Below are 21,609 nucleotides of genomic sequence, written 5' to 3'. Positions count from 1 at the left end.
TTGCCAATGTAACTCCAGTGTTCAAAAAAGGTGACCGACATTTGGCACTTAACTATAGGCCTATCAGCTTGACATCGATTCCTTGTAAGATGCTTGAAACCATTTTGAGAGAAAGAATGACTGAACACTTGGCAAAAAATTCCTTAATATCAGAGAATCAACATGGTTTCATGCGGAGGAGGTCTTGCTTGACACAGCACCTGGAGTCTGTTGCCAATTGGGTGAAAGCTATGGATGAAGGTGGCTGCACTGATGTGATTTTTATGGATATTATGAAGGCCTTTGATACGGTTCCCCACAAAAGATTGATGTTAAAACTGAAAGCTTTCAAACTCCATGACAATGTTCTGAAATGGCTCGACTCTTTTCTACAAAATCGTAGACACAGAGTAACAATTCACAATGAGTTTTCTGACTGGTCTAATGTGACAAGTGGAGTCCCTCAGGGCAGCGTCTTGGGCCCATTGCTGTTCATAATCTATATTAATGATTTGCCTCTTGGTTTGAAAAGTTCGGTTAAACTGTTTGCTGATGACACTAAGATGTATAAGAGAATTCGAGACCATACTGATTTGGAAGCCTTACAAACTGACTTGGATCTTCTGACAAAATGGTCAAAAGTATGGAAACTAAAGTTTCATCCCGACAAGTGCTGCTTCCTCAGAGTTGGAAAAGAACATCAACACATGAAATCACAGTATAATATGGTTACAGAAAGCGGAGAAAAAGTTGTTTTAAAAAGTGTGAGTGAGGAAAAGGACCTTGGAGTGATATTCGATAACAATCTATCCTTCTCATCTCACATTGACAAGATGGTATCTAAGGCAAATCGTATCGTTGGTGTGATAAAAAGAACCTTCACTTTTCTTGATGTAAATATGTTTCTCCTTCTATACAAAACGCTAGTCAGAACAATATTGGAATACAACAACATCATCTCGTGGCCAAATTTCAAACATCAAACTGTAAAAGTAGAAGCAGTTCAACGAAGAGCCACAAAACTTGTGTTTGAATTTCGAAAACTAACCTATCCAGAAAGGCTGAAAAAACTTGGTCTGCCCACTTAGAACACAGAAAACTCCGAGGTGACCTCATCGAAACATTTAAATACATGCATGGCTTGTATGATGTCAATGTCAACAATCTATTCACACTGGACCTGAAAAACATTGCTACAAGAGGACACAGCCTTAAGCTGGAAAAGCCAAGGCCCAAGACCAGAAAATTTAGTAACTTTTTTACTTGCCGTGTGATCAATGGGTGGAACAGTCTCCCTGAACATGTGGTTACTTCGCCAAGTGTAAATTCGTTCAAAGCTTCGTTAGATAAATTTTTCCAAAACCGGGATATTGTGTACACCCCACAATGTTTCTAATTTTTATGTTGTGTTTTGTGTAAGCTTACCACAGTAAGTTTTGTTTCCAACATTTTTAACGTTACCTTCTATTTATACTGTTGTTGCCAATATCTAATACTGTAGTGTACTATTTATTGTTGTGATTGTGTAGCCTACTGTTATTACTGTACCAACACTAGTGTTCAATTACACTGTTAGCATTAGGCATTCCAGTAGTCACTGCCTAATTGATGCATACCAATATTGCTTTAGTACAATAACAAAAATTTTGGTATTGTTTTTGTGTGTCTTTTTACCTTATATAGCTGTTTACTTTTGCGTGTGTATCACTGTTGACACCTCTGTTAATCTTAATATTGTTATTATCCTTATTAGTTGTTTACTGTACGTGATTGAAAGATGAATAAGCACTCTGCTTTACAACATCTCATATATTATTATTATTATTATTATAATAAATGTTGTTCATTTCAGTACCAGTGCTCAGTATGTTTTTCATGCAGTTATAGAAAGCCGTGCTTTGCGATTCGCCATAAAATATCGAAACTTAGATAATATCGTTTTATTTTTGGTACCGTAATATCGTATCGAAATTATTTTACCAATATCGCCCAGCTCTAGTCTACACACATATATGCCGAGTATACTTTGTGTTACAGTTCTGTATTAGATTATGTCTCGTTTTAAAACATCTAATTTTCAACAAAACTTAAAATGCTACCCGTACCGGTAGTGATTAGACAAGACATGCAACAAATCCATCATTACACTATATTTTAAACTTTCATACTCCAGAAAAATTTTGTATCACACAATATTAATTGGCTACCAGTGGGCAAGACATTAGCAGTTTTTACTGAGTTTGAAAGACAGTTTCATTCATCAAGTATATTCTCAACCACTTCAACATTTTTGATTATTACCGGTACCGTAGATTGTCTGTCAAAGTGCCATACCTAAAACCTTTCAATAACATTACAAACTTGTCAGATGTTTTAAATACATTTCAGACCCCTGATTTCAGAAAAATGGAACTGGCAATGCATCTCACATCTAGCTTAATGGAAAACTGAAAGCTCAAAATTCTACAAAACGAACCACAATATTCCACATCCAAAGCTGGACAGCTGGTTACCTAGTTTCAGTTTTTCCCGCAATAAAATCAGCAGAGCGCAGCATCCAATAAAAAGTGGCTTGAAACAATAGCTCACTCAGCGCAAGCACCACCAGAGATGTTGGAATTTACCTTTTTCAAGAAGATTTTAATCCAGTCCTGATCCGATGTTTTTTTCAAATTTACAAGATCTGATCTAGTCCAAAGTAAATATATTCCATAAATTTTACAAATTAAAGTTAGGACACCTGGCAGCTCTGATACCTAGGAGCCTGCTTCAAAACAAAAACCCGACTTAACTGAATAGGCTACTGTAGCATGTCAATGTTATTCAGAATGCAAAGAATATAATCGTAAATGGTGTCTCGTATCTGCTCAACGTATTAAATTAGATTGCATTACGATGTGTATTTCTTGTGTAAATAAACCGTTTTGTGATGTGCCCGAATTTCTTTGACACGTTTGTTCACTTGCTTGGATTTGATGTTTTATAGAAATTCGGTATTAAGATGTGTAACAAAGGCTAGCATGTTGTACAGTCAAAAACGTTTGCAATTTTTAGTTTATGTTCATATGTTATGTTGAATGCCGCGTCATTGCTTAGTTTTATCATTTTTTAAAAATTAGTTAAAAAAATTTTTTGACTCAATTTATTGTTTTGTTTTGTCATAAATTCAAAGCAATAACCCTACACGAGATAAAAATAGCTCGTTGCTAATTTGAGGTTTTAGAGATTTATGTTCTTTAAATTACGGCAGAATTTTCAGTGGTAAGCTATTTCAATGAACAATTCTAAGTGTTGTATATTTGTGTCTGGGATTTTTTTTCCCAGCAATGTTACAATACCCAATAAACAAAAAGTAAAAAAAAAAAAAAAAAAAAAAGAGTTTAAGATCAGCTCCAAGATGTTTCAAATAGATAAGTAGAAATGCTTGGTAGGTTTCAGAAAAACGTTTTTCCATCGTGTTTTTTTTTCGTGGGTTGACAGCATTTCATTTTCACGTTTTTTGGCAGGAAAAGCAACTTCTATGTGGCAACTCTGATCTGGGCGGTTGTCAGGAAATATTTTTGATAGCTTCAGCCTCAGGGTTGGTAAGGTTTTGCTGTGTTTCTTTCCTTAGAAAAATCGGCCGGTTCTTTAACTGTAACTTTCATAAGAAGTACTATAACATAAATCAAGCATGTGCAGCCTTGTTTATTGGTAGGCCAAACATTAAATTTTAATGCGGGCCACATCAATTTAATTATTATTATTTATTTGCATCAGACAAAGCTGTCCATATTCAAAACAAAACAATGCACAAAAGTCACAGTGAGCCACTTTGGATGTCGTCAGCTTAAGAGTTTATTAAATATCTACTGTTACAAATTTACATACAATGAACGTTGGAAGAGTTGATGAGCACGATTGTAGGATTACATATCATATGACAGCAGGTGATACTGGTCACCAAAAACAGATTTATTGCAGGCCACCTCGTACATTTGCAAGACAATATAATAAAAAAATTTATTTGACTACGAAAGCTAAGAAAAATAATAGAAGTAAAACTTGTTTAATCAAGGGTGAATGTGATTTTTTTTGTTTCTGCGTATATTTACCAGTCTTATTAAATATTATTTTCTTTTACAGAACTACGAGCAATTCGAAGTTTACTTTTAAATTGAAAAATTTTGAGTATCACGGGCTGCAAGAAATAATGTAGTGGAACATGGGTTGCACATTCCTGTTATGATAAAACACTTTCATCATCTATAGGTTACATAAGTTAAGTTTTTTGCTATGCTACTTAAGTACAATTCTATGGTTCCTTATATGATACATTTTAATCAGAGTTACGTTGGTCTGAGTTAAGCAAGATGTTAGCTTAATTTAATCTAGTCTTTTGTTACTTTACTGGTACCTGAACTTGAAGCACAAACAATGGAGTATCCTGAAAGATGGTTTCTTGCAGAAGCTATTTATAGCATATATCAGGCTAGTAAACAAATTGACATTGTTTCAAAGTATCCTGCATAGTTTTGTTTTTTACATTGCAAATTTGACCATTAAGTTGTGTTAAAAATACCCAAGTCTTATTGTGATGGTAAGGAGAATAGTATCATAGAACAGATGTTCTCTAATTGTTTGTTGTGACACCCTGGTGTTTTCACTATCTCTTCGTCATATGGCACATCACAGTTTATGGGATATTTCTTATTGTTTTTATGTTTATACTATATGATAAATAAACTAAAACCGATTCTGATGCTGGTGTGTCGTTTCAACTCTTCAAGCGTGTTACACAATAATTTTGTTTTGTATCGAAACTCAATTGCGGTAATAAAATACTTGCAGATATTATTCTTTCTTGATATAGTTATTACTCTCCATACCCTTGACAGCCTGTTTCACCCAAAAGGAGGATCATCAGAAGGTCCTTATTCAAATAGAATAAATATTTGCTCTGCTTGGCATTGAGCACTTTTGTAGTATTAATAGTATATATATATATAATATTTATTGTTTAATTCTTTCTTGATATGTGCAATGTGCATTTGATCTCATTGCTATAAAACTATAGCTATTGATTATGATTTAACAATCATACAATTGTAATTCACTTTGCTGCCAGCCAAATGAAGGCTGGAGACACATAAATAGAAATTACTGAATTTCCTATTGCTGGGTGCATCGAAAGTCCTGCAAACTTCTGTAAAGGCATTGCAACAAAGAAAGTTTGAGAACCACTGATGGAGAATATATTCTGGATGCCCTTCCTAACTCCAGCTCAAACATTTTGCAGCTGCCAGAGAGTTACTGGGTTTATAAGTTTTCCTTCTTCACCAATCCATGAGCTTAGTCTTCCTTTATCGATCCATTAGTATCGTGATGGTATATGTGTTCAAATGTTAGTTTTTTCATCAAGGCAGCAAGCTTGTCTCAAGGCCAAAGTTGGTGGTGCTTAATGTAATCTCGGTTACACTGCTAATTACTCAGAGAACAGCTGACTTCAATGTCCACTTCGTCTTTTTGTTGTGACTTGTCATTCAGAATAAATCAATCGTTTCTTATTTTTTTGTTGTTAAAATTTTTGTTAATGCTGCTGGATGGAAGCATAAGTTTGGTTATTAAAGTTTTTGTTCATATCTATCAGTTTGCCTTTTTTCTCTTCTGTGCTATCATTATTGCTTTTGAAAACCTAATTTTGTTTTTCACTCGCATACTGTCATTGGGACATAAGCTTTTATGTTTAACTAGTTTTGACCATTACAAAAATTTTTTTCAGGCCCCTTTATATCACCTCATTCTTGAAGGGCTGCTTGTAGTTTGGATAGCTCGCCTCATATTCTTCAAAAGTTATAAAATTCATCAGAGAATTTCTTTAACCAAACAAGAAAAAGAAGACCTTATTGCTGAATGGAAACCTGATCCTTTGGTACCACCGCTGGAACAAACTCTTGCTAATTCTGTGCCATATCGTCTTGTAACTGGGTATGTCGTACTAACTGTTGCATTTTTGTATCGTATATAGGTAGACACTGAATAAAACTTGTGCAGTTTTTGTAATCTAAGTTTATTGTCAAATCATGACACCTAATATTTAGATTTTATATATAATTTGCAATTAAAGTATTGACAGTGGTTATATTTTCTCGGAAAGGTGCACATTTCTGAATGTAGATTGTACAACAATTATGATACCGTTTGAACAAAGCCTTGCATTCAAAAGCAGATTTGGAGTAACAATACCTAATTGGTTCTTACAGTATTTGGTAAATGTACCTGTGATGGACTTTTCTCATTAATGTGCAAAACAACATTTATCATACACAGTGTTGTACGCGTCAATGAAATAAATTGACGGCGTCAGTGCGAATTGCCTAAAAACTTTATGGCGTAAAGTACTGCGTCAGCTCTTAAAGAAATTGACGGCGTTAGTGCTAATTTCTAGCGCTATTTTAGCCAGTTGCTCACAAAACGGAAGTATTTCAACCAAGTGTACGCTAACAATAGCTATAAATAGAGAGCAGGTTTTATGTTTTGAGACTGTATTGTAATTAGCTGCTTTAGCTTATTAGTTATTTCTTTGTAGAAACACAAGCATTTCAATACATTTGTCTGACAATCTGCTGCATTTGGTATGTCCTTTTTTCATATATCATATTTCGCATAATGTCCTTTCCAAGTGAAAACATGCGTTCCACAGCAGCACTGAATGGCATTGGTGTGTTGTATTTCAAAAACAAGCCTTGAAAACGTTTACTCGGAAAGGTAGCCTATCACTGTTCCAAGCGTGCTGTGATGGCTTAGCATATATATATAAATCTTATTTTAACGAGGTCCACTGCACCAACATCGCTCTTTTCAGGGGCATAGAGCTCTTAAAATAAAGTTTCTCCAAACTCCGCGATGACATTCATTGATTTTTCGCTTTCTCTCTCTGATCCCTCGTTCTCGCATACTGCTCACAATATGAGTGATCACTGATCACCATTTGGCGAGCTTCTTCCGCTTGTATTCCAGGTAGCCATTCGAACCAACGCAAAAGCGGATAATTCGGATGAGTCGCGCTGGCCAGAATACATTGTGAAACGAGATTTTCCATGAAAACAAAAAATGACGCAAAGCGCTTGATGCTTAAAATCGGCAAAATAGTTGACGGCGCTATCACTTCTGTCAACTAAAAAATAAACTGACTTTAGTATTAACCAGTTTAACCAAATGTCAGTAAATTAATTTAAGATTTTATTTCAGCCGACCAAACAAAATCATTAATATTGATGACTACGAGTGTTTAAATTTGGCATCGAACAATTTTCTTGGACTTTCAAGCAACTCTAAGATTGGAGAAGCATCTTCTCGTTGCATTTTGAAGTATGGTGTTGGGGCATGTGGCCCAAGAGCTTTTTATGGGACAGTAGGTGTGTTACTGTTTGCTAAGCTGTGCAAATTAAATCATTCTTAAAAATATCTTTCAGCTACTTACTGTGTAAGGTTTGCTTGTGTATATTGTGCTGCTGCAAATTTTGTGAGCTTAGTTTCTTGACACTTTTTATCTTAAATGAACAATGATAATACTGCTCTTTCCATTTTTGCAGAATTACTTAACATTATTTGTCATTCTTGCAATAGTTTATTAACTTTTTCAGTATGAAATAGGAATTAACATGGAATTATCTTTTTAGATGTTCATGTTGAACTTGAGAAGCAGCTGGCAAAGTTCATGGGCTGCGAAAAGGCTATCATATACTCTTACGGATTTGCAACTGTTGCAAGTGCTATTCCTGCTTATGCAAAACGAGGAGATATAATATTTGCGTAAGTTTTTAGTAAAATTTTACATTTATAATATATGGATCCTGCTAACATGTAGTTTTATGTTTATGGTACACAAACAGTGTGCTAATTACACAAAGACACCATTTGTGTCTTTGTGTACCGGTAATTAACTTTTGCTACAAGATATTAGCTTTCACATCACAAGTTAACCACTTTCTTCGATGTTCAACCATGTCTTGCATGTTACAGTGATGAAGCAGTCTACTTTGCCATTCAGAAGGGATTACTAGCTTCGAGAAGTAACATTGTTTATTTCAAACACAACGATCTTGAGGATTTAGAAAAGAAACTTAAAGCGCAACACCAGCTCGACTTGAAAGTATTTATGAAGTTGTATATAGAAACTAAACTACTTTTTTATTAAAAAAAAGTTTTAAGAGCTTTGCTGTGTTTTCATTTGTTACCCTTTTGGTGAGATGCCGTTAGATGTCTCTGCGACAGGTCGGTCGCAGTGAATTATCTTGCGACAAGTCGGCCGTGTTAGAATGTTGTGTACGGTACCTATATTCTCGTAGTTGGTGTCCTAGCTTACCTTTTTGTTACTTTTCTTTTATTACTGTAGTTTTACCTTACTAGTACGGAACACATGATTTTTTGATTTTGTACAGGATCCTAAAAAGGCGTCTGTGACTAGAAAGTTCATGATCGTGGAAGGAATTTACATGAACACTGGACAGCTGTGTGATTTGCCCCGTCTTGTAGAGTTGAAGTACAAGTACAAAGTCCGTCTGTTCGTAGAGGAGTCGTTTTCGTTCGGCGTGCTGGGAAAGCATGGTCGTGGTGTCACTGAACACTTCAATATTCCAGTAAACATTTCATAATTCAAATTTTCTTAACAGATTTCTGTTGATTCCTGACAATTAAATGCTTTTTAAATCTTGGCTAGTCTTTTTGTTCACTGGTTTCTTAAGATGCAATGATGCATATATATTATTTTGAAGATGTTGAATCAATATAAAAATGGTTGCTTGTCTGTCTGGGATGCTTCGTTGCACTATAGCTAAAGCTGCTCTCTTTATTGTCAAATAGTTTTTTGTCACAAATTTTCTTCATAAATTTATTTGTTTGTATTAATTTCTAGATTAAAAAGGTGGACCTGATCTGTGCTAGCATGGAAAACTCGCTCGCTTCTTCTGGAGGATTTTGCTGTGGCAGAGCTTATGTGGTAGATCATCAGTGTCTGTCCGGTCAAGGCTATGTCTTCTCTGCATCCCTGCCTCCTGCATTAGCTCAGGGCACAATGGAAGCTTTGAAAATCATGGATGAAGACACAGGTCCGATAACTTGTTCTGCTAACAATGTGATTTTCACCTTAACTTAAGGCAAAATTTCATGCCGTTTATAGTTATGACATTTTTTATATTTTGAAGACGTTGCCAGATTGTATGGACAACAAACAATGTAATCAGTGAAAAATGAAGCAGGAGTTACGTTAACATCAACAACTATTGCTTTAGCTTAAATTAAGCGTAATTATCACAGTTTACATACAGCTCTAGTTCTTGCGATTGGAGAGAAAAGTTTTTATGAATGGCGTCTCAGCCAAAATAATTCCACAGTGAAGTTCCCACTATTGGGGCAGTTTTTATAATAAAATGAATTTCTTGTTTTCTCTAGATATGTTTTCTAAAGTACGTTCAAATGGCAGACTGATGCAGTCACTTTTAACCAAGTAAGTACTGAGTGGCTGATGGTTTGAAGTAAAAAGATATGTGATGACATGCTAAAAGTGAATTTGTTGACAGTTTGTTCGAAGGGACCAGTACAATGTAAGGTTTTTAAGTGTTAGAAGTTGTCTAATTTGCAGCAAACGTATTGAATGACATTCAGTGGATAGCCCACAACCGCCCATAAACCATGTTCTCTTATGTCAAAATGTAATCTTCGAACAGTTGGCAGCCTCATCTCCCAGTTGGCAGCCTCATCTCCGTTTTTCAATGCATTGTGTACTGTAGATCAGTTATTTGTCTTCAATGTAGATGTAAAATCAGTTATTTTTCGTTGTAACTCGAAAAGGGCTAACATGTGTAATTGTGCATGTATGGCCGAAAACGTTCGTAGTTTATACTTAAGTTCAGTTTAAATGTAAGTTATTATGTTAAATGCCGTGTGGTTGCTTGGTTTTATCTGTATATGGTTGAAGAAAGTCACCTCTTTACCAAAATTGTATCATATCCCAAAGTACTTCATTTTTTATGCAGATTTGCGCATAATTGTTATGAGTATTTTTTTTTCTATGAGTATTTTTTTAATGTCCTTGATCATATACTTTGTGAAGGCAGAGATTGTCAACTGGTTTACTCTCATTTTCCTCTTGCGTTTTTGTAGAAATAGATTGATGATTGCTTCCATTTCCTCCAACTGTTTTCTAATTCTTGGGCATTTACTATGCAGTTTATTGTCACTGTCTTAATAAGGTAGCCCGTTTAATCAAGTTTTTCCATGCTCAGAGGTCATGATCTCAAGCTGATAATTTTATTTCTGGGCCAGTGGACACTTTGAGTTTATCCATGAAACTAGAAACAGACGGCGTTTACCGAAACGCTTGCACGCGAAGCAACAACGCATTGAACAAATCCATCTTTCCACCAAGTAACTGATTCGTTTTCACTCAGAATTCCCAACCTGGAACTTACTGGATACCCGGATTCCCCAACGTTTCACTTGCGCCGCAAAATTCCTGTTTCACCAGAAGAAGATTTGAATTTTTTGTCCCGAGTTGTTGAACAAGTAATGTTTTCATCTTTGTCTTAAATAAGACATGGACAATATGCAGGAAAATGTTGGCTTAGTCGGTTGCAATGGTATCATTTAAACGTTAGTGTGCACCTGTTTAAATTGTTATTGTGAAAACAGCCCCTTGCTTGCACCTGCGTAATTCATATGGTCTTTGACCTTGTAAAGAAACAGGAAACTATAAAAATATTATTTCTATTTAATATTCTCGGTGTGCTGAATAGATGTAACCACTAACCACGGTATGGTTTTGCTTACCGTAGCAAGATTATGTTTTGAATAAGTGTTAAGCTATGCTCACTGGATGTCACGAATTGTGTAATATGCAATACTGGTTTGTATATGTTGGACAATTACTTCAAGAATTAATATGACTTTTGATTAGCCTATAGGCTTCAGGCGTTCCTTTGTGCGTTTTTGTAGTTGTTTTTACTTTTTAAACATAACCAACAAGTATATTTTGTCGCTTTAGTGCCAGAGAAACGGAGTTTGCCTGACGATTGCAAGTCGGTTAAAGCATGAAGAATTATTTTCTGATTGGCCAGCAAGTATCCGAGTGGCAGTTTCTGTGGAAATGTGCGAAGAAGACCTTGAGAAAGCTGCCTGTGTCATCCGGCAGGCTTTCATTGACGGTGTCTAGTATTGCTTATTTGCTTTAGTATAGGAAGTCTAGCGTAGTGTACAGTAGATCACTTTCTGTAGTTTATATCCGTCACTTAACCAGGATCTGTAATCAGATGGAGTCTCGTATTAACTAAGTGTTTGTGCAATGTAATTATGTTTCAAATGTTGATTACCGAACAGTTTGCAATGAATTAGAAACTTTAAATAAAAAGTGCATACCGGTACTTCCTTGTTTGGATTTGAAGCCGTGCAATCTGGTGACTGTTTGATTTCAGTGTTCTATCATTTGCCTTAAAAAGTGTACGTTTTGAGAAAGTTGACGTAACCTGAAATGAAAAAACGAAGCGTGCTGTGTGCTGATGGTCGCTATGTACTCATGATGCTACAGTATGTACGTGACACCACTGTCATCCGTCCATCGTTTTTTGCGGAGCTTTCGCATCAAAACCAACCATGTTGCAAGGTGCCAAGTATTTTAATTTAAGGATTTGATACTGAGCTTACTTTCTATCTAGGGTTGTAGGTCATGGGGATGCGCAACTACACCCGCTTTCGGCTTATCCGCAACACTAGTTACGTTTTTTCTCGTGTATAAAATAATGTGCTTTTATGGGTTGTAGAAGAAGTGCAGTTGGTTTTAAAGTAATTTAAGGCTTTTAGTTGAAACCAAGCTAGTAGCAAGGCGTAAAAAAATGTCAAATTGGCAATTGATCCCTCTAATGTTGCCGGAACAGCGGAGTTGCGTATCCCGTAATGTACTGTTCCTACTTTCTATCGCACAGCCGTAAAGCATTACCAAGCTGCATGAGGAGGCAACAAAATGTGATTGGTATAAATGCAATGTAAATACATGTTGTACTGTTGCAGATGTTTCTCAAAATAAAAAATAAAACTGTAATAGCTGTTTTATTTTGTCACGCAGTTTTGCAGTAAAAATTTAAGCAACTAATTGCTTCACAATGTGTGTGTCGCTGCATTTTTCTTGATTGTATTATTTTTCAAGTAACAGGAAAATACATCATGCTCTTTGGTGCGTGTTTACAACCCCAAAACTCGGTTAAATGTTTATATATACTTTGCTTTACCTACTTAAATCTATACTTTTTCAATATGCGTTTGGGGTGCTCAATGTAGATTATTTACTAATCTCGCGCATCACACCATTTTTGTCAATATTTTTAGTTTCCTGGCATCACTGCTGATTTTATTTAATCTCCACGACGCTCTGCGTTACTTTGAAAGCTATGCTATCACGTATTGCGATTCCGTAATGAAAACCTATTTTATGACAACATTTTGTTCTCACCAATTGTATTCCCATGCCTGTTGCAAGGAACGTTGAAGTATTTTGTTTCAAGTGATAAAAAACGATTTTATCAGTCACTCAGTGTCTTAGTGCAGCAGAATTATTTCCCTTTTTTGCAATGAAAATGTAACTGACAGTGTGACTTCAAGTGTATACATAGTTTGTCAGAACGCTGCAATATTGCTAAGTTTAACCGTGGCTCTCTGGAAATGCTGCCTGATTTCTCATATTTTGCAACTTTTTCAGACTGTTACCGACAGTCCGACTGAAATTGTCTAAAAATTATTTTTCTCATCTTTCACTGAGTGATGATGTCAGAACTACTCTTATCACCTGCGTGAAGCAAAGAGAAAAAGTATCATGTTTGGAAAATTTCGCTTGGACTTTTGGCAACAGTTTGCATATAAAATTTTAGAGGTGTATCAAATCAGGCCATATTTCTTAGCAGCCATGATTCAACAGAAAGTGACACCGCTTAGTTACTGCGTAGATATATTGCGATTTTTTTTTTTTGTCGTATCCAGGCTTACACCTGGTGGTTGAAGATTTAGATTAAGTGGACGGGAAGGCAAGGAAGCCAATCTTCATGTCCACCTTCAGGCATGCCTTTAAGTGTCCTGCCAAAGACACAGCTGCATGCTCATGAGCGGTGTCGAACCGGCGCCCTTTCGATTGCCGTTCCATCGCTCTCACCACTCGGCAATGCAGCCGTCAGTCGGCTGCATAGCCGAGTGGTGAGAGCGTTGGAACGGCAATCGAAAGGGCGCCGGTTCGACACCGCTCATGAGCATGCGGCTGTGTCTTTAGCAAGACACTTAAAGGCATGTTTGAAGGTGGACACGAAGATTGGCTTCCTTGCTTTCCCGTCCACTTAATCTAAATCTTCAACCACTGGGTGTAAGCCTGGATACGACAAAAAAAAAAATATATATATATATTGCGATATTAGATGTATAGCGATTAGCGTTACTTATCATAACTTGAAAGTATAGTTTTTACATCAATGTTTTTTCATACTTAGCTTTGCTCGTTGAATTCGCTTGCGTGAATGTGTCTAATGCTAATGACGTGCCATAACTATTCCTGCACAAGAAGCTCTCTTTGTTAAAGTTTTTCACCCAAAACCTCAGATTTCATTATTCATTGCGTGCCGTGGCCACGATTTTGATTCGATATTCGTACACGCCTTATTGCATCATGTTTCTCAGTTTTTATATGCCGTAGTTGTATTAGTTGCATCAATAAGAAGCCTTTTGAAGAAGTTGTTAATCACTGAGTCTGTTCCCTGCTGTCTCTGCTCGATATCTTGTTGATCATAGTATTGTTTCGCACCAGCCGCCCAGATTATGACGTGAAAACTGCATTTTTTGCCCTCACAGAAACCTTAAACAATGGACACCGTGCTACTTTCGATAGTTGGAATTTTTCAGAAGAACAAGGCAGGCATGGACGTCACAATGTGATTAAATGAAAAAAGACGCGTTCTTTTTGACATGTCCATCGCACCAGAACTTGTTCTTCTAGAAAGTTCGATCAACCTAAATTGAACATACCGTGCTGCATGTGGTTGAAAATGTGCTTCAAAACCATTTTCTGACTGTTAATGTAAAAGAAAAACTCGTTTCGGTTTATCACTATATCTTGTTGAAATATTTGTTTAGAAAGTAGTTTTTTCTTGTCTGTTTATCGTTGTAAGATGTCATACCAACGCAAAAAATATAGATTCTTCTAGCCCAGTAATCACTGATCGCATGTGTCTTATCTGCATCACAAATTTTGTGTTTTCAACAGATTGTATTGATTTAAGTTAGAAACTTAGTGATTGTGCAAAGAACTCTGGTGGTCGTTGGTACTGGTCAAGTGTAAAAATGGACTGGGACAAGCCATGGGTGGTCGCCGACGCCATTCAATCGGCACTTCAGGTTTTCACTTATTTTACTAATTTACTTCACTAGTCTCTGCCAATGATATTCGCTGGCATTAAGCTACTTATTTTTTAAACATTTAAAAAGTTTTACTGGGTGTATGAGTCCTCATTTTGTTTTGTTTTGACTAGTTAACACTTGGAGGAAAAAGAGATGGTTGCAGCTTCATTAATATGTTGATAAGAGTATTCTGAAATGCAATTAAATTCATTTATATAATATATTTGCGCTGTGCAGCATTTCTCAATGTTGTTAAATTTGCTTCGTTAAGTTTGCATACAAATTGTAAAAATACTTTGTTAAGCGAATGACATGATTGACACACACGCACGTTGTTAACTCCCAGGCGCCATTCTACCACTTCATATTGGAAGGATTGCTTTTACTTTGGATCATTCGTTTATTATTCTTCAAAAGCTACACGATCCATGAAAAGGATCCACCCACGGAAGCGGAAAAGAAGGAACTGATAAGAGACTGGCAACCGGAGCCGCTTGCTCCTCCGCTTGAAGAAACCTTATCGGAAAGCACGCCGTACCGGATCATTAGCGGGTATGTGTTTTTCTCGTATAAACTGTATTGATTCATCAGGGAAATGTTCTTATATTGTTTCTCGGCAGTCAAATGTAATCAGATTTGCCACCGGTGGATACATATGTCGCCCATGAGGCTCACCAGTATCGTCACGATCGCACTAATCCAATCATTACCATTTGTTGAAAATAGATTATGTTGCCTGTCTGTATCGTTTGTTGTACCATTTTTAGAAGTCATTCTTAGCATTTTTTGGTTTATTTCGTTGCAGTGACTTGGGGAAGAATGTCGTCGTTGATGGCATGGAATGTAAGAATTTTGCGTCGATGAATTTTCTTGGTTTGCTCAAAAACTCTTGCGTCACTGACGTCACCGAAAAGAGTGTTCGAAAATACGGCGTGGGTTCTTGTGGGCCGAGAGGCTTCTACGGTACTGTCGGTAAGCATCAGTTCTCCAGCTTCCTGCTTTGTTACAAATCTTACAATCACTGTGTGTGAAACTCAACAGCTCCACCGGCAGGGCGGAATGCAAAAATCAATATCACCATTCGATGGTAATACGATACTAGTTACTAGATACGGTACGATAGTACGATACGATACAGTAATAGTTTACATATTGGCAACACAACTTCAAGTCTTCAAGTACAAGATAACTGGCGATCTTGTTATGTGGGTGGATCAGTGGTGTCAAACCTTTTCAAGTTTTTAAAACTTTCGGGATGAAGTTTTAGAAAAGTCTTCTTCAGTTTGAAAATAACGGTTTCACAATAAGTCAATCCGTATTGTTAATCTTGGTAGGCTACATGCTTCATCGCAGTTTCGAGTTTAACGACATTGCGTGCGTGATGTTGCAGATGTGCATTTGGAGCTTGAAGAACGAATTGCAAAGTACATGGGTGTCGAAGAAGCGATCATCTATTCTTATGGCTTTGCTACCATCGGAAGTGCCATTCCAGCGTATTCCAAGCGAGGAGATATCATATTTGTGTAATGGCTTTTACTTTATACTTTTTTATGTATCTGTAGTGTGTAGACTGTAGAGTAGATACTCTACTAAGGCCTGCAGCGTTAAAGAATATGTTTAATGTATCGAACAAGATGAAATGCCATTCAGCTCATGCTAGTTGTACCCAGCGCACCTTTCGTAAAGCTGAGCTGCATTTGTGGTTCTGCTATTTACAATTTAAAAGTATTTTTAACCAGTTTTTTTGCTTGCGTTACATTTTACTGTGGTAAGATTTTAACCAGATCAAATAATTTCAAGAAAAAACCTCCAGCGGATCTTGTACACGGCATTTAAATAAATTAGTAATGCTCTGCAATTTAAGCTTCCTTCTAAACGCTTATATATGTATACTCGTTTGTTTGCAGTGACGAAGCCGCGTGCTTTGCCATTCAAAAAGGTCTGCAAGCGTCGAGAAGCAAAGTTATTTATTTCAAGCACAACGACATGAAAGATCTCGAAGAAAAGATTCAACTGCAAGAGAAGATAGACCAGAAAGTAAGCGCTCCATGCCCTGGCAATAAAAAATGATTTTTTGTTACTTTAACGTTGCGAAGCGTAGAATAATCGTCTCTAAATGCATCGTTTTTCATGTTACAGCAATCCAGTAAGCATATCAGCTCTTTCTTTACGTTGCTGCAATTACTTCAATCTCTCCAGACGGTGAATCTTTGTACAAAAGACCGGGTTTGGTAGTTAGGAATATACTGCAGAAGAATGTGCTATATAAATCTAGCCGCACATTACATCTCATTGGCTTTGAAGAAAACAAATTTTCTTGATTATTTTCGTTGTGATAGTCATTGAATCCGCATTGATTTATTAAACTCAAAATTGCATCGAACTGGCTTAGATCTCTGTTTCGTAACAACAAATTTATCTTAGGATCCCAAGAAAGCGTCCGTTGTGAGAAAGTTCATCATCGTGGAAGGGATTTACATCAACACCGGCCACTTGTGCGACCTCCCCAAGCTGATAGAGCTCAAGTACAAATACAAGATCCGGCTCTTCATAGAAGAATCATTGTCGTTTGGAGTGCTTGGCGAGCATGGACGAGGGGTTACCGAACATTTCGATATCCCTGTAAGTTAATAGCTAGGTGAACGGTGTTGTACAGTAAAACGCAAAGCTTTCTATTATGGCATGGACTGATAGAGCCATAAAAGGGTCGCTCTAAAGGCTGACATTTCAAAAAGAAAGTCAGCCCTAGATTTTTCAACTTATAACAGTATTGACCAAATTTTAATAAATATGTTGCTTACTTTGTCAAATAGAGTTTGCTTACATTTAATTTTTGTTGTGAATCTAGCTCTGGCTGGTTGCTAATATTTTTTTTCTCAAAATCTGTGACACGATTGTTCTTGATTGTTGATTGTCGACAGACATTGTTGATAATCATTCGCACATTTCGAAATATTTCAGGTCTTCCAGGTGGATCTGATTTGCGCCTCGTTGGAAAATGCTTTTGCGTCCACAGGTGGCTTTTGTTGCGGCCGCAAATTCACCATCAACCATCAGCGTCTATCTGGCATGGGCTACGTCTTCTCTGCTTCCTTGCCTCCTCTACTTGCACGCGGCGCTATTGAAGGACTGAACGTAGTGGAAAAAGATCCAGGTTACTCGTATTTATATTTTGTTTGTGTTGCACTGCAAAACTGCTTTTTTTTATTCAAACATCCCCTTCAAAAAGTGACCAAAACCGTGACCACCCACCCAGTAAGACAAGAGGCTGGTTTACTAGCTAGTTAGGCTTACACAAAGGTGAACTGAATCAAAATAATGGCGACCATTGCTCGTATAATGCGAGAGATGTGACGTCATGATCCGTGATAGCCGCAATAGATCTCGACGCTCGTAAATATCATATTGCGGATGTGGCGCTGAAATATTCATTTGTCTTCTTCTTTAGATATTTTCGCTCGCTTGAGACAGAACGGAGCTCGTTTCCAAGATCTTCTTAAACGGTGAGTTGTATCAAGGAAAAATATTTTTCTCATGCACCTGCGTTGTGAAGCGCTGAGACAAACGCACATCTGCGATAAATGCATCGTCATTTTGAAACACACGCAGCATCACATCAATTTGCTGAGTCTGTTTTATGGTTTCCGGTGATTTGGCGTCCCCACCGATAGTTCTTTTTTTTTTGGTGAGGAAAAAAACTGTACAATTGCAACAAACACACGGCAACTAGTTTGCACAATAAGGATAGCAGCGAAAGACTAAAAAGCCACCAAAGTCAGCTGCCACTCAAAGTGTTTGCAAAATGTTTCTTCGTCTCGTAACAAAAAACTGAAATTCGATTGTTTTTAACTTAGAATCGAAGATATTGAAATAACCGGATATTCTGAGTCGCCGTCGTTCCATTTCCGCAAGAAGGAACCTGTGTCCCCAAAAGCTGACAAACAATTTCTGCAGACGATAGTGGAATATGTGAGTTGCGTTTCTGTGCATCTTGGACTTACATTCTGCTGCTCACTATAGCCAATTACTAACAAATCTTCCTTTTTTTACATTGAGTCAATGAATAGACTTGTAATGAGTGGTACATCATCATTCAAACACAGTAGAGTTAGCCTAAATCGTTAATTCGTCATCTCTAGGGGATTAGAAGAAATTGACGAACAAGGCGAACTGATGAATTGAACGAATTCTATTGTTAATTTCTTTCGCTTTAGTGCCAGAGAAACGGGGTTTGCTTGACGATTGCGAGTCGGTTGAAGCATGAAGAATTATTTTCTGATTGGCCAGCAAGTATCCGAGTGGCAGTTTCTGTGGAAATGTGCGAAGAGGAACTTAAAGATGCTGCAACCACCATCCAAAGAGCTGTGGATGTTGCAATGGGACGAGAGCACTCCTAGTTGTGTCAAGTGGGGCGGAAACCACAGTTTAGGTTGCGTACATTAATAAATATTGTCATTTTGCGGCAGAGCATTGAAACTTGTTAAATAAGGCTAGTGTTAACATCAACTGATGTGTTAATGGAAGATCAGTTTTCGCATTAATAAAGCGAGAGTTGGCATCAACTGATGTGGTTTCAATGTTATTAAATCTTGTTTTACAGCTGTCGGCTTGATGGTAGCGTACTTACAAATGGTGAAATTTAATTTCTTTAATGAACGTAATATCTATGTGGTTGAATAAAACGCTCATAAAGATGTTGAATTGAAGTTAGGTTTAAGAAGCATAGTTTCATTTTGATGTTGCATAGCTATTTGCATTCCATTATGTAGAGATTTCTCAGTACGTAGCCGCCTATGCATTGCAGCGTACAAATTGCTTTTCTATACTTTACCTCTATGCGTACGTTGTAGAACTGGAAATTTCTGTTGACGGTTTTTGAACAATAGTCTGCAGCTTTTTGTTGCCTTGGTAGTTGATTATGCAAAAGTTGTTTTTGAATTCGAATTTTAGTATTTCTCTTTTGTTAGTTGTTAAGTTAGATGCGAATTTTCCGGTACCATTGATGCTGAAATGCTTGAGAATCGATTGTGTTTAATTTTTATCATTTACTTGAAATCTAACCAACAACACCGACTACTACTGCACTTGGTTTTGTGGCTTGTTCTAAACATTTTCTGATATAAAAAATAGAAACATTTGTTTTATAAAAGTAGTCTTTCCCTTAAAGGTATTTTATTTCAATGAGCATTTAAAAAATCTTTCTTTTGTATGCCACAAGTAATTCATTGTGAAACAATGTAGTGATTTTGGCATCTTATTCATGTACATAACATTGTGTAATGTGTATAGCTGTATACTATAGTATATTGTACGTTTTTGGCTTTCTTGTCATGTTAAATGCGTCTTCTATTTATCGATCACATTAAGTTCTTTCCTATTGGAAATGTATTATTATGTCTTACTGCTCTCGTAAGTTCATCTGAGGGTTGTATTTATTGTAACAGCCAACCATGCGTAGGTCAGTCCTCAAGTCAACACTACTTTTGATATCCTATCTTATGCATTTACGTTTTTTTGTGTGTGTTGCGTAATCATGTTTGAATGATCTTACGTAAGTGGCTGTTCAAATATCGTATGACGCTCTCAGGAGCGCCAGCGGTTGACGACAAACGTCATATGATACTTGAACAACCTCTACTCTTGCTGTGGTAGCTTGTTCGTCTGACAGCCAGCCTAGTGCTTTGGAGCACAGCAGGCCGCAGGGCGATTCATTGAATGTAATTTTGAATTGATTTTTCATTAATTTTTTAATGCAATTTTGAATCGTGAAATCTTTTGGATTTGAAGTCGCTCAGTAAGACCATATCTATATCGACTTTTCTGGACCTTCACAATTTTTGAATCTTTGTGTTTTAAATCGACCTTTCAAAAAAGTTTTATTTAGTGTCGACCTAGTCTTGGTGACTAAAAAGCCACTAATTTTTTCACATCCACTAAATATTGTGATGGGTCCTGTCCAGGAATATTTAAAGAAGGGGATACGAAGGCTCGCACCTATTGCTTTGGTCTGACGACACTAGAAGGGCGGTAGTTGGTACTGCGTTAAATGTGGGGCTTTTTTTTAATTGCAGAAATTTTGTAGTGCTGCTGGTGCAGTCAACTACAGAAGACAGTTAGCAAATGTTATGTGGAGCATATGTAAAGTATTCTTGTTTAGAAACACAGCTGAACGGCTACCAGTAAGCTGGGGTTTTTTTAACAAAGCCATTGTTGTAGGCTAGGTGTAAAGCAAGTATACGGGTATTTGAATTTACAAGTAACTATGAGCAATTGAGCATGCAGTAAATATCCAGGCCTGATGCTAATAGCGCAATGCAAGTTATCATAACAAGGTTTATTAAATTACTATTGGTGCCAATTGTCATTTCACGCTTCAAACGTTGTTTTAAAAACTATAAACAGAAGCCCTTCTATTGTCAGAGGTTATAAAAGCCTTCGCATTCTCTTCTTCATATATCCCTGGTATAGCCGACAAAATCTGTTCTTTTCGTTTGTTTGCTGTGATTGTTTTGTTTTTTTGATGCAAAAAGGACAGTTATTGTTAGCTGTTGATAGATGGACCTTACAATCATTGAGTACTTGCATTTCTTCAAACGGTTCTTTCATTTTCAAAGATAGAATTACATTTGGTCGTGTTTCAATACGGAGATGACAGTTCATTCTCACGTACATACAGAGCAAAACATTTTGAATGATAAAAGGGAACGTTCAAATATTACGTAACGCCTTCGAGGGGGAGGGGGGGTTTATGCAAAGCGTTACGTTAGCGTCACATCGGGGGGGAGGGGGTTCAAGCAAAACGTTACGTAACGCTTTCGAGTACGGAATGGTAGTTTTTTGTGCTGAATTCGTAGTGAAAAAGCGTTACATGGGGGAGGGGGGGATTGAAAAAAGCGTTACGTTGGCGTTACATGGGGGAGGGGGGGTCAAAAATTCGGAAAAAAAGCGTTACGTAATATTTTAACGTTCCCAAAGCTGCAGAAACAATCTTTAAAGTGAGAGCTTCGTCATTATTACGATTTCTAAAAGAGCGTTTGTCATGTTTTCGTACGATTTTAAATTTTTATGATGTTTTACAAGCAAGTAGTGTACTTAAGAATTCGCATATACGGTAGATTGTTTCATATCATTGTAACACGCAGTTAAAACATTATGCAAGTACATTACTAATGCAAGCATAAAATGTCAAACTACTCGACTAAGTTTTAACACCTCGTATAATGT

The 21,609-nt window shown here is 36.8% G+C and overlaps 3 protein-coding genes across 6 annotated transcripts in view; 2 read left to right on the top strand and 1 right to left on the bottom strand.

The window, feature by feature from the left end:
* The window catches only part of LOC145781821 (protein HGV2-like), a 34,820-nt gene extending 32,269 nt beyond the window's left edge, over window positions 1–2,551 (bottom strand). For 2 of the 3 annotated variants that reach the window (XM_082593497.1, XM_082593498.1), the window contains exon 1: window positions 2,493–2,551. In XM_082593497.1, coding sequence (XP_082449623.1) covers window positions 2,493–2,536 — 44 coding nt within the window. In that variant the 5' untranslated portion in view covers window positions 2,537–2,551. The remainder of the gene's footprint in view (window positions 1–2,492) is intronic. The other variant, XM_082593500.1, reaches the window with a different exon arrangement.
* Window positions 2,552–4,395: 1,844 nt separating this feature from the next.
* LOC145781822 (serine palmitoyltransferase 1-like) lies at window positions 4,396–13,081 on the top strand. 2 transcript variants are annotated; one of them, XM_082593502.1, is made up of 10 exons: window positions 4,396–4,449; window positions 5,741–5,946; window positions 7,210–7,376; window positions 7,641–7,773; window positions 7,984–8,113; window positions 8,403–8,600; window positions 8,876–9,068; window positions 9,412–9,466; window positions 10,410–10,524; window positions 11,003–13,081. In XM_082593502.1, the coding sequence occupies exons 1-10, from the start codon at window positions 4,396–4,398 to the stop codon at window positions 11,168–11,170; spliced, it is 1,419 nt and encodes a 472-aa protein (XP_082449628.1). In that variant the 3' UTR covers window positions 11,171–13,081. The 2 variants fall into 2 exon arrangements, with proteins under 2 accessions (XP_082449628.1, XP_082449627.1); XM_082593501.1 differs by lacking the exon at window positions 4,396–4,449 and having other exon boundaries at window positions 5,071–5,946.
* Window positions 13,082–14,251: 1,170 nt separating this feature from the next.
* On the top strand, window positions 14,252–21,109 carry LOC145781924 (serine palmitoyltransferase 1-like). The gene is made up of 10 exons (XM_082593620.1): window positions 14,252–14,382; window positions 14,732–14,937; window positions 15,191–15,357; window positions 15,776–15,908; window positions 16,293–16,422; window positions 16,810–17,007; window positions 17,347–17,539; window positions 17,834–17,888; window positions 18,240–18,354; window positions 18,600–21,109. Exons 1-10 carry the CDS (start codon window positions 14,329–14,331, stop codon window positions 18,780–18,782), a joined length of 1,434 nt encoding a protein of 477 aa, XP_082449746.1. The 5' UTR covers window positions 14,252–14,328; the 3' UTR covers window positions 18,783–21,109.
* Window positions 21,110–21,609: the final 500 nt, after the last annotated feature.

This window comes from Aplidium turbinatum, chromosome 13 (genome assembly GCF_918807975.1).
Source record: "Aplidium turbinatum chromosome 13, kaAplTurb1.1, whole genome shotgun sequence".
NCBI lineage: Eukaryota > Metazoa > Chordata > Ascidiacea > Aplousobranchia > Polyclinidae > Aplidium > Aplidium turbinatum.
Note: the sequence above shows the minus strand (reverse complement) of the source record. Positions and strands in the feature narration are given on the sequence as shown.